General features: G+C 32.6%; 1 protein-coding gene across 1 annotated transcript; it reads left to right on the top strand.

Annotated features, from left to right (window-relative positions):
- The first annotated feature begins 268 nt into the window (after window positions 1-268).
- On the top strand, window positions 269-973 carry LOC149562573 (putative E3 ubiquitin-protein ligase XBOS33). Its single transcript, XM_089827997.1, has one exon. It carries the CDS (start codon window positions 269-271, stop codon window positions 971-973), a length of 705 nt encoding a protein of 234 aa, XP_089684123.1.
- The last annotated feature ends 12,983 nt before the right edge of the window (window positions 974-13,956 follow it).

The following is a 13,956-nucleotide window of genomic DNA, read 5'->3' as shown; positions in this document are numbered from 1 at the left end:
GTGCATGACAGCCCTCCACTATGCACTTGAAGGAGGGATTGTCGATCAAGGGGCAGAGATTGCACAGGCTTTGATACGTAATATAGTGTGATGAGCAAAGTATATCTCAGTTTGTGAATGCTGCAGATCATGAGAGAGGGAGGACCGCTCTTCACAGCGCTTCACAGAAAGGAAATACACGTCTCTGTGAACTACTTCTTGATCACGGAGCTTTAGTTACTTGTAGAGAAAAGAAGGGTAACACAGCCCTACACTATGCTCTTGAACCATGACTATGCTCTTGAACCATGATAAAGTTTTAGGCGTGGGGGCAGAGATTGCACAAGCTTTGCTCCGCGGTTGTGATGAGCAATGTATATATGAGTTTGTAAATACCACAGATGAGAAAGGGAGGACTGCTCTTCACGTTGCTTCAGAAAAAGGAAATACAAGTATCTGTAGACTGCTTGTTGATCGCGTTGCTGTAGTGAACGCGCGAGGCAACGCGGGTATGACAGCCCTGCACTATGCATTTGTAGGAGAGATTGATAGAGTAGTAGGAATCGGAACAGAGATAGCAAAAGTTTTGCTAGACAGGTGTGATCATGATGAGCAATGTATTTATGATTTTGTCAATGCCGAAGATGAGAAAGGCGGGACCTCTCTTCACGTTGCTTCCGAGAAAGGAAACGCACGTGCCTGTGCTCTACTTCTTGATCATGGTGCTCTACTGACTGCTCAAGATAAAAAGTGTATGACATCTCTGCTCTACGCATTTGAAAGAAAGATTGATACGCTTGTGCAGACAAAGATTGCGGAAGCTTTGATACACAGGTGCGACCAAGGTAAATATGAATTTGTCAACGTCACAGATGAGGGAGGGAAGATTGCCCTTCACAGCGCTTCAGAGAAAGGAAATGTACGTATCTGTCAACTGCTTCTTAATTCCGGTGCTTTAGTAACCGCTCAAGACAAGAAAGGTGATGAGATATGAATATAACAGCAGCACAAACAAATAAAACAGAGCAAAATATAAAAGCAGAAGAGAGGAAATTAAAACAAGACAGCTATGAAAAATATAATCTTTACTACACTTATATTTCTTCTTGCATTTACAAACCACAGAGGCTGTGAATTTATAATCTTCTTATCATACTTGTAGAGAGTTCTAAACAGCCACGATAAGCTAAACAAGGGGAACATTCTGGAATTTTTACATTGTTAAGGTAGAGAGTTCTGGATTTTGTAATTAATGCTCAGCTACCGAGCTACCAAATAAACATTTTACTAACCCCCTCCATAATGTTTATTTGGAGAGAGTAGAAACATCTTTAAGTTACAATAGATCTCTAAATTTTGTAATAGACAATGCTTTTGTAAATATATCAGCAAGTTGATCTTTTGTTCCACAAAATTGAAGCTCCACCTCTTGACTTTAAATTAGATTGTGATGTGAATATCAGGATTTAACTTTGTGATTTTTGAGTCAAACTCGATGACCCATGTTTCATGAGTAGTGATTCAACATGAATCCATCTCTCATGAGAATAAATGGAACACTTAGCACTCATTGGATCTAGGTGATGCTCACAGGGGTGAAGCACTGAGACTTCCCGGGAGGTCACCCATCCCAGTACTACTCCAGCCTGAGCGCGCTTAACTACGGAGTTTCCTCCACAATTAAACCCAAAGCTTGCAACCCCATTTGCAAAACCTTCACCAAGTGTTGTGCCTTATGAACCATTCATTAGAAAGCCCCTTAAGCTCATCAATTGATAAGTAGGAGATGATTTCCACAGCTAGTCAAATTGTGATGTGAATATCAGGATTTAACTGTGTGATTTTTGAGTCAAACTCGATGACCCATGTTTCATGAGTAGTGATTCAACATGAATCCATCTCTCATGAGAATAAATGGAACACTTAGCACTCATTGGATCTAGGTGATGCTCATAGGGGTGAAGCACCGGGACTTCCCGGGAGGTCACCCATCCCAGTACTACTCTAGCCTGAGCGCGCTTAACTAGCTATAGAAATCATCTCCTACTTATCAATTTAAATTAGATCTCGAACAAAATGATGATGTACTTCTATATGCTTGGACCTTGCATGATATACCAAACTTTTTGCTAACTTGATAGCACTTTGATTATCACAAAATATTGTTGTTGGAGAGTCTTGTGGATGATGCAATTCTTCAAGTAACCTCCTAAGCCATAATGCTTCTTGAGATGCTTTTGATGAACCAATATATTCAGCTTCTATAGATGAAAGTGACATCGTTGATTGCTTCTTGCTGCTCCATGAAATCGATCCAGATCCAAGATGGAAGATATATCCTAAAGTTGACTTTCTATCATCAATGTCACCCACATAATCAAAATCTGTATATCCAACTAAAGTAGGCTCTCCTCCATATTTATATTCTACGCCAAGCTAGTAAGTACCCTTAATGTATCTTAATATTCTTTTGGTTGCTTTCCAATGTTCAATGTGTGGAACTGCCATGTAGCTAGATACAATACCAACCACATATGCAATATCTGGTCAAGTTATAGTAAGATACAAAAGATTTCCAACAAGCTACCTATACAATTTTCCATCCACTTTCTTTTGAGTAGAGTCAGTACTTAACTTCAGTCCTACTTCACATGGTGTATTAGATGGTTTACAATCACTCATACTAAATTTCTTTAGTACATCACGAGCATATTTAGTTTGAGAAAGCACAATTCTTCCTTCTACTTGCCATACTTGTATGCCCAAAAAGTAGTACATTAGACCTAAATCAGTTATTTCAAAAACTTGTTTGAGTTGATCTTTAGTTATCTCAATATCACGTGTGTGATCCCCTATAATAATCAAGTCATCCACATATAATGCAATGATAACAACTTTATTATCATAATATTTTACATACACATCTGGATCAGCTTTACTTCTTTTAAATCCAACATTTAGAAAGTACTTATTTATTTTTTAGTACCATTCCCTTGGTGCTTGTTTGAGACCATAGAGTGATTTTCTTAATCTATACACCAAATTCTCTTCACCATACTTAATAAATCTTGGTGGTTGTTGCATATAAATTTCTTCTTTTAAGTCACCATGCAAAAATGCACTTTTTACATCCATTTGAAAAAATTTCCAACCGAACTTTGCAACTAAAGCAACTATTGTACAAATGGAACTCATCTTAGCTACTGGAGCAAAGGTTTCAGTATAATCTATACCTTCTATTTTTGAGAAACCTTTAGCCACTAACCTTGCTTTGTACTTTTCTAATGTAAACTTTGCTCTATAGGTCCACTTACAACCAACCACATTTTTACCTTCTAGAAGTGTTGTTAGTTCCCACGTTCCATTCTTTATCAAAGAGTTGTATTCTTCTTGCATAGCCACTTCCTACTCATATTTTCCCTTTGCTTCTTCATATGTGCTTGGAGTGTCAACTTGCATCACCTTAGTCATAAGACCATAGTTAGAAAATATATTTCTAGGGCCTTCTTGATAAATTTCTTGGATGCTTCTAAATTTCCTTGGATTTTCATTGTCACTTTCACTTGATTCTTCAACTTGAGTCTCTTCCCATGTAGTAGTTTGCACACCTTGGCTTTGACTATTAGTAGAAGTAAAATTTTCTTCATCAATCAAAATTGGAAAGAAAGATAATGTTGGAGAGTCATCATTCTTAACATCCTCATCAAACCATACATCTCTTTTAATATAGATTTCATTAGTTCTAGGATTGTATAGCCTATATCCTTTTGATTCCTCACTGTATCCAACCATTATGCACTTTTCACTCTTCCTTTCAAGTTTTCTCCTTCTTTCATTAGGAATGTGAGCATATACTTTACAACCAAAAATTCTAAAATGAGATATTGTAGGTTTTCTTCCACTCCATGCCTCTTCTAGTGTTATGTTCAAAACTGCCTTAGTATATGTTATATTCAAGATGTATACAACAGTATGAATCACTTCAGCCCAAAATTTAGCTTCTAGATTTCTAGAATGATGCATGCACCTAGCCATTTCTATTATAGTTCTATTTTTCCATTCAACAACCCCATTTTGTTGAGGTGAATAAGAGACAGTTGATTCCTTCTTTATGTCATGTTCTTTACAAAAATCTAAAAATCCTTATTCATGTATTCAGTGCCTCTATCAGTTCTTATTATCTTTAAATGTTGTCCACTTTATTTTTTAGTTAAAGCTTTAAATTCCTTAAATTTTTGGAACACTTCATCTTTCTTTTGTAGAAAATACACCCAAATTCTTCTACTATAATCATCTATAAAGGTGAGGGCATACCTTGATCCTCCAATTGATGGTGTTTTAAAAAGACCCATTACATCACTATGGACTAAATTTAGAGTAGTTTTTGCTCTCCATGATTTACCTTGAGGGAAACTTTCCACATGTTGTTTTCCCATTGCACATCCTTCACATACCTTGGGGCTTAATGATATCTTTGGCAGCCCGTGCACCATTTGTAATCTCTCCATAAGTTTGAGATTTTGAAAATTGACATACCCCAAACGCTCATGCCATAACCTACTCATATCATCATATCGGGCAGTAGCACATATATGTTTATCTTCACATTTAGAAGTAAATTCTTTAAACTTATATAATCCATTCTCCATTTTACCAATTGCAATAACTTTATAATTATCATTGACATCCTTGATTAAGCACTTATCATTGTAGAATTCTATTTTATGTCCATGACTTGCAATTTGAGATACTGAAAGTACATTTGTTTTTAATTCAGGAACTAACTTCACATTTTTGAACAATCCATTATCAACTTTGACATTACTAGTCCCTTTAACTTCTAAAGCACCATTGTCCCCCAAATATATTTTCTATATATTATTTTCACTTATTGATTCAAATTGATTTTCATTATGAGACATGTGTTGTGTAGCACCAAAATCAATAACCCAATCAACTTTGAAGGTATTATTTTCTTTAAGTGCAACACAAAATGCATTTCTTTTTAAATCACTCAATTTTGGAGAATTATTTACCTTCTTTTCTATATCTCTTTTCTTCTTGAAACATTCATTTTCCTTATGACCCATTTTACCACAATAATGACATTTCCATTTACTTCTATTATGATCTATAAATGAAACACTCTTATTTTCATTCTTCCAATTTCTTTTTTTAGATTGATCATCTTGTGACTTATTGTAATATTGTTTTCCTTTCATTACAAATGCTTGAGATTCACCATCAAATGATTCTTTTTCTTTAACTTGTCTTTTCTCTTCTTGAACTAACTTATCACACAATTCTTTAGATTTAATACTTTTTAATTTATCTATAGTATCTAAACCCCTTATAAATGATTGATAAGATCCTGGAAGACTTTGTAATATAATTTGTACAAAATCTCTATCATCTATAACTTTTCCAAGATAAGCAAGCTCATTTTTCTTTTCCTTTGACTTACTTAAATGTGGGACTATCTCTTGTGAGCTTGATTATTTTATATTGTATAACTCATTAGTGAGAGATTAAATCCATACATCACCTGAATTTTGATATAGATCCTTCAAAATCTCTCATAATTTGACTCCACTTCTCTCATTACGAACTTCTAGAAAAACCTCTTCTGATAGTGTAAGCTTGATTAGTGTTGCTGCCTTTTTCCCCTTTTATCCCAATTATCTTGATCCTTTCCTAGATTTGTATTCCTCTATTCACTACTAGTCACAATATCATAACAATTTTGAAGAGTTAGAGTGATTTCAACATGAGATACCCAATCATAGTAATTTTTCCCATTTAATTTAATTGTGGGCAAAGTAACACCAAGTGATTCCATTATCAAATTCTCTCCTTTTTGGATGAGAATGAAAAATATTTCAAAAAAACTTTAATGCTCAAACTGAAATTGAAAACCTCTCACCAATTTGTTGAACACTGTCCCTTTCTTTTGCTGCTATATTGATTTTTTTGCCACAAGAATTGTTGATGTTACTCACTTCTAGACTACAGCCTGCAAGTAAAAGATTCAGCCCAAAAAAAATTACAGCCCAAAGAACAAAGACTACTCTGATAACATGATGAGATATGAATATAACAACAGCACAAACAAATAAAATAGAGCAAAATATAAAAGCAAAATAGAGGAAATTAAAACAAGACAGCTATGAAAAATATAATCTTTACTACACTTATATTTCTTCTTGCATTTACAAACCACAGAGGCTATAAATTTATAATCTTCTTATCATACCTCTAGAGAGTTCTAAACAACCATGGTAAGCTAAAGAAGGGGAACATTATGGAATTTTTCCACTATATAGGTAGAGACTTCTAGATTTTGTAATTAATGCTCAGCTACTGAGCTACCAAATAAACATTTTTCTAACAAAAGGTAAGACAACACTGCACTATGCATTTGAAGGAGAGATTGATAAATTAGTAGGTATCAGGACAGAGATTACACAAGCTTTGCTCTCTAAGGATAAGGTCCCATAGGTAACCGCTTGCTTAAAAATAGAGTAGGTGTCACTAAGTTTTTTTAGGAACATTTAAAAGGAAGTGTTCTCATGAATTTTTAATGTGAATCCACTTTAAAAAAATTAACTCCTGCAAACAAGGAAGCTGGTGGTCCCATGAACTTTAAAATTAAACTATTTAATTTTTTAAAAATTTATGATAACATTATTTTATTATAATCATAATTAAATTTATTTTACAATCAATATTAAAAAAATATATATCTTCCAATTTATATTGTAAATAAAAATAAAAATAATTTACATTATTTGAAATGTTTTGAAAATTATATGAATTTTTTTTTTTCAATTTTTTTTTAAAATCTTTAAATTGTATTAAATATGATGAAAAAAAAAACAATTTATAACATATTCAAATTTCTCATATGTAAATTGATTTGAATTTTCTTATAGTATTTGTATTTTATTATAATTATAATTAAATTTTTAATTTTATAATATGTTACTTTGCATATATATTAACTTTTTACAATCATGATATTTAAAAAAAATTGTTGCAATCTATATTGTAATTTCTTTAAGTATATAATTTTTTTTTAAAAAATTAAAAATTGTTTACATTATTTGAAATATTTTGTAAATCATATGATAATTCACTTTTATCAATTTTGTGTATTTATTTTCATATCTTTCAATCATATTAAAAATCATAAGAAAAACTATATCAATTAATAACACATTCAAATCACTCAAGGAAGCTATATGTAAATTGATTCAAAAGTTGTATATGAAAGTTTTGTTATTCCAATAATATTCAAAGTTAAAGAAAAATAATATAATCTTTTACAAAGCGTATTCAAACTACCATTTATCTCTTATTTCTTAACAATTCTACATGCTTACATTATTCATATCACCATTTACAAAAGTCATTAATGCTTCTTGAGCAATTGTTGCAACTAGATCAACTAAATCACTAGTTGACATATTTGTTACCCTCTCATCAAAGACATCATCACACGTATCATCTTCATCTTGCACATTTAATGTCATATTATGCAATACACAACAACAATATATAGTTTTTGGAAGTATTTCCAAATTTGGATGCCATATTTTTATTCCAAAATTTGCTCCATCCTTTTTAGCTTGCCAAATGTACATTCTAGCACAATACGTGTTGATGAGAACTTAAAATTGAATTCTTTTTGACTAGTTGTTAGACCTCCATTGAAAGGTGTAATTAACCATGTCAACAATGGATATCCTCCATCACCAATAATTTACTCTCTTATATTCAATGAGCTAATTGACACTGGATGCCCATTTAAATTCTCTCCACCTTCACACATTCTATAGAAACTTGAGTTTCGTAGAAGTTTGGGATCATTTACAGAGCCAAGCCATCCTATAAAAATATCCATGAAATACATATTGCTATCAATAATTGCCTATAATGACATGTTATAGTTATGATCACAATCAAACCAATCAAAAGAACACTCATTAGGTGGAAGATGAAATTGAATATGAGTTACATCTATTGCTCCACAACAATTTGGAAATCCTCATTTTTGATAGAAACCTTCTTTCACATGCTCAATTGACATCTGATTACTAGGCCATTGGATATGATTTTTATATCGAGTATAAAAGACATTTATGAACCTTTTCACAACTCTTACAATAGTGGACTTACCACAACCAAATAGTTCACTAATATTAACCATTGTTATTCTTGATGACAAATGTAAAACTACAATAGCAAACTATTTCTCAACTGAAAGCACCCTACTTTTTATGGAACTAGCTAATGGATATGGTATTACACCTTGCCTCAAGTCATCAGTCAAATTTTCACAAAGGTTTTTGAATAATGTATAAGGCAACCTAAAAATGCTGCAAAAACATTCATCATCACATCTAGCTTGAAAAATGTAGTGATTCCACCAATGTAAAGAGCACGGCTTGACATACCACTCACCTTGAATTCTTCCTTCCCACAGAGAAACAAATCAATCATTCCCAATAATCTCACATTTTAGCTCAAAATTGGTTGCATGAAGAACTATTTCCATGTCATATGATTCCATGCTTGACAATTGTATTCTTTTAGACAAATGTACTCTATGTTTCCTATGATTGGTTTGTGCACGTTTTGAAATTTGACTATCATTCCAAATTTGTATTGCCAACTAGATAACATTTGATTCAATAGCAAGAAGAAATTTATTTATTTTTGGTAAAATTAGAATTCATTATGTAGTATTGAACTCCACCCTACCAAAAAAAAAGAAACAAAAAAAAATATTAAGTTTTTAAGACTTGAAAAAAATCACATGAACAATAAGGTAAGAATACAATTCTAATATGAATATAACAATAACATAATATACACAAATTTTTTTAACAAAGATAAAGAATCTACTGTATTAACTGATAAGAATTGTTACAAGCTATTGTTGCTATAAATATAGTTCAGATTTCTTATGGATATTGCTGCTAGGATTGACTTATTACAATAATCATATGAGACACACAAATTAGATGTATCGTGATATAACAATTATTTTCAAACTTAAAGTCAATTGTATTCCTTTGAATGTAGAAATAGAATTACTACCTAATCCAAATCAGTAATTTGCATTCACAAGCTATTGCTGCTATAAATATGGTTCAGATTTCTCATGGATATTGCTACTATGATTGACTTATTACAACAGTTATATGAAATGCATAGATTAGATATATCGTGAAATAGCAACAACTTTCAAACTTATACTCAATTTTATTCCTTTCAACACATAATTAGAGTAACAGCCTAATCCAAATTAGTAATTTGTGTTCACATGCAAATTGTTAAAATCTATATTGTATTCTGAGTTGTGAATTTCACAAATGGAAAATGTTTATTGCAAGTATGTGTAACCAAGTGCTGAAAATATAAATTGCAAAAACAACATTTGACAACATGAAAATTAATTATAAAGTTCTAAACTTTATAGTTAAAAAAAAAGCCACATATTTTCCATGAAACTAGTGTACAAGACAAGCAAGTGCAATGATTTCAAATGCCAAACAAAATATTATTTAAATATCATACTAAACTAAAACATACACACACACACACACACACACACACACACACACACACACAAAGTAAGATGAATCATTTGTCATTTGAAAATGATTCTGAAATCTTAACCATTGATTGGCCTATGGAGTTAAGGGCAGCAACTAGGCTCATTTGCACATTGACTTTTTGTTCTTCCAACTTGATCAATTTTTTATCATTTTCTACTTGCCTTTGCATCATAGCATGGTCTTTTTCATGAGGTTTCATGTGGCCCTCTTTATTAACCAGTAATGTAGAAACAACTAGTTTGTTGTTTTCAAGAATTGTATCTTTCATGCTAGTTGCTCTCAAATTTGCCTTCCATTTTTTGCCTGTGTATTCCTTTTCACTTTCATTGTTTGTGTATACTAACCCTTGACATGCTCCATTCATTGCATCAAATTCATCCCCTAGAGAGTTTTCATTTGGAATAGAGTATTTTTCACTCAATGTATAAGTGTTGTAAGATGTATCAATAGTAATATTTCTAGGATCAATAACTCTATCAGTCCAAAAATTTGTCTTTACTGCATCCATAAGCTCCTTTGGAAAGTTTGATGGAAGTCTTTTTTCTACTCTTTCTTTGCTTGTCATAATCCAATAACTATCATGGCTAGAGGGAATATGTAACTCATAATCTCTTATTCTCTTGTAGTCTAGCAAAACATGCTCCCATCGGACTTAACATTGATTTTCTGTCCAAAAGTCTCCATGATGAGAACAATATTCCTCCACAATTTTCTACTTTTCACTAGCTGATGTAGCCTTCTTTATTGGCCCACCATTTGAAAGTATGTCTTTCTCATTGCATTTTTCTTTAATGAGGACTATGGTGTTTGAAATGCTCCATCGTGTCCTTCCTTTCTATGTAGAAGAAACTATAGGTTTTTTTTCTTGAACTTTTGGTTGTTCAAATGGAGTACAGGGTATTCTTTCTTCATTTTCACTCTCTATATTTTGAGAAATATTAGAGATATAATTTTCATTCATTATCTGAATACTTGGTACAAAGTCATTGAAATCTTCATTTATGGAATATATATCATTATCTTGTATGCCATTTTGTGACAATGTTGTTGTAAACCTCCTGAAACCACTCTTTGTTGGTACTTAACAATGTAGATTTCGATCCATAATAACTCCAACAAATATATCTTGCTTCACATTGTACATAAAGATTCAAAAATTATAATTTTTTAGTAACAAGATTGGATTGAGACACATAAGTTACATAAGAAATAAATAGTACAACATAAAATTTGATTGTTCTATAACTGCCAAGGTTGCATCAAATTTTATATACAAAAGGAAAGAACTCCATGTCACTCAAACTTTCATTGTAACATACTAATAGGTTTAAACTTTCAAAGAATTTGTCTTTCAAAGATTAATGGATATCTGAAGAAAGGCACAGAAAGGGAATTTAAATCATCTACTACAAACTAGAATGCTCAATTAAAATTAATCATAGGTATCAGACTAGCATGTGCAAGTTCATTGGAAAGACTTTTCAACACCTTTGAAAATAAGGATGGTTTTAAGAAAGAAACAAATTCTTTGGATGATAAGTCTGATAAGGAGGATATGATGAATGCTAGATGAAAATTCAGATATTTGTTTTGCAAATATCTCTATTGCATTCTAGGTTTCAAACCCTATAAAGATTGGATCCGTAAAAGTTTAGTTTTATTTAAGCATGGCTTGCAATGTTTCTTGAAGCTCCTAATGGCACAACAAGTTCAAGGCTATTACCATTTTCTAGCAAAGAAGCTCAACATGAATGTATATGGATGGTCTCCAACTTGAAAGCATACAATGACAAGCCTCTCTAATGATAGAGAAAACAACTATAATTTCCACCAATCTTCTCAAATACAAAACTTTTGGAAGCAGGGAGGAGTTTGAATTGAATCATTAAGAAAGATTGAATTTGGTTTGGCAAAGACAAAATTGACTTACTTTTTGAACCCATATGATATTTAATGAATCTCCCCTCTTTCCATCATAGTAATTATGACATTCATACTAAAACTCTACAAAATGGGAATTCATTTCTATTTCACGAGAGTTGTTTGCAACTAGACAAGTTAAATCAAACCAAATTAACTAACTAATCTCCCGGTGGTCATTATAAATCCCCTTTTCCCCCTCCCCAGCATTTCACCTAGTATAGTTGAATACAATTTTATGAAAACATATGCAAGAGTTCCCACAATTTCATAGAATGATAAGATTAAAAATGCAACATACATAAAATGGCTAAATGGTCATAGAAGAAATTTGAAATGGGCAAGGAAAATAACCTCATAAATTTAACAATTGGATTGAAATTTCTCAATGCAAATCAGACTTAAAATTGGTACAAGACGCTTTAGAATTACCAAAAAATATTTGACTGAACGCAATTAGAACTCCCCTCTATTTGAGTTATCTTTCAATACACATTTAGGAGAGGAACTATCAATTGTCAAAAACTTGTAACTCATGTAGTTTTTGTTGGATCAATCAAAAGAAAAAATTAAAGGTTGGGTAAAAGCTGGTTCAAAATATTAGAAAACATAAGAAGCCAATTAGGGTATTTGAGTTCTTACGTCAATTGTTACAAAAATTGGATTTGGTTGAGGTGATGTCACTACTTCTCTTAAATTGGGGGTGTTTAGGTTGAAGTACAAAGAAAATTCTAAATGATCCTTGTATTGATATGAAATATTTGGTTGATGTCATATTTGGAATACCCTTTTGCCTCGCTGCAAGTGTGGTTTTGGGAATTTTTTTTGACCACACAAGTATAGGTTTTGTCACTAGGTTTCAAACAACTTTACCGAATACACATTAGTCTGGTTCAGTCAATCATGAAGAGAATATGAAAATTGGATTGCATTGTTGAATTGATTATGTGAATGCAGATTTGTAGTCAAAATTGTTGCTTTTAGTGTTACCCGACTTAGGGTATAATTAGAATAAAATTAGTGCTTGGTGATATATAGAAATGGCATAATTGGAACAAATTTTCTTTTGATACATAAAGATGTTGATCATGAACATCATAGAAAAAGAGAGATCATAATCCCCTCTGCTTCAGAATTTAGCCAAGTTGGGATCAAATTCAAAAATATGGAAGGGAAATTCATAGAGATTAGCATTAAAAAGAATGTATTTCATCTTCCTAGAATCAGAATCGCCAGCAGCATTGAGACCCTTTTGCAGAATCTAATGGCTTTGGAAATATGCGAGGCGGCTTTGGAGATATGTGAGGTGAAGGATAGGTCTGTGATATCAAGGTACGCCCATTTGATGTGTAACCAAAATGCAAGTGCAAATAATTTATAGTGTAGATAGTGAAAATGAAAACTAGAAACATTTTACAACCTACATTCTCTGCAATGCAAAATAAAATAAAAAATATTTATAAATGGAAAAATTCTCTCTTAAACTGGAGGGGCTAATTCCAGCCCCAACCCTTTTTCATCCGCTCAAAATGAAAAAGCTAAAAAGTAGGGGCTCCTATAAAATAAGAAAAGATTCTAATTAAAGCTTTAGCCCCCACCAAAAAAATGCATGAGACCTCCGATTTCCAAAAAATAGAGCCCAAGCCCCCTCCATGGGACCATTGTGTAAGTGTGATCTAGATGCGTGTAAATTGCTGATTAATGCTATTGATGAGAGTGGAAGGATAGCTCTTCATGCCGCTACGGAGAAAGGAGATGTAGATGCATGTGAATTGCTGATTGATCATGGTGCTTTAGTGAATCCTAAATAAAAAGAGGGTATGAAGGAGGGATTGACAAAAATATAGATGTTGTGACAGAGACTACAAAAGCCTTGCTTAAAAAATGTGAGGAGCAGAGTATACTAGAATTTGTCTATGCAGTGGATAAAAGAGGGAGAACTGCTTTGCATAGTGCTTCAATGAATGGAAATGCGCATATCTGTGAACTGCTTATTAATCATGGTGCTTCAGTGACTGCTCAAGACAACATGGATATGACAGTTCCGCACTACACTCTTGAAGGAGGTATTGATAAAGATATAGATGTTATGCTAGAGATTGTAGAAACCTTGCTGTGCAAATGTAATTTACAAAGAATATTTGGGTTTTTGGATGCCACCGATATGAGAGGGAGGATTTCTCTCCATGTTGCTTTAGAGAAGGAAAACACACGTATCTATGAACTGCTCATTGAAAAAGGTGCTTCAGTGATTGCTTGAGACAACAATCGTATGACAGCGCTGCACTATGCATTTGAGGGTGGGATTGATAAAGATGTAAAGGTGGGAATAGAGATTGTAGAAGCTTTACTACACAGGTGTGGTGAGAAAATTATAGATGAATTTGTAAATGCCACAAATGAGGGAGGGAGAACTTGTCTACACTATGCTTCC

Source organism: Cupressus sempervirens, chromosome 4 (assembly GCF_028749045.1).
Source record: "Cupressus sempervirens isolate cs-2001-9-10 chromosome 4, ASM2874904v1, whole genome shotgun sequence".
Lineage (NCBI taxonomy): Eukaryota > Viridiplantae > Streptophyta > Pinopsida > Cupressales > Cupressaceae > Cupressus > Cupressus sempervirens.
The sequence above is the reverse complement of the archived record's forward strand: the minus strand, read 5'-3'. Positions and strand labels throughout refer to the sequence as shown.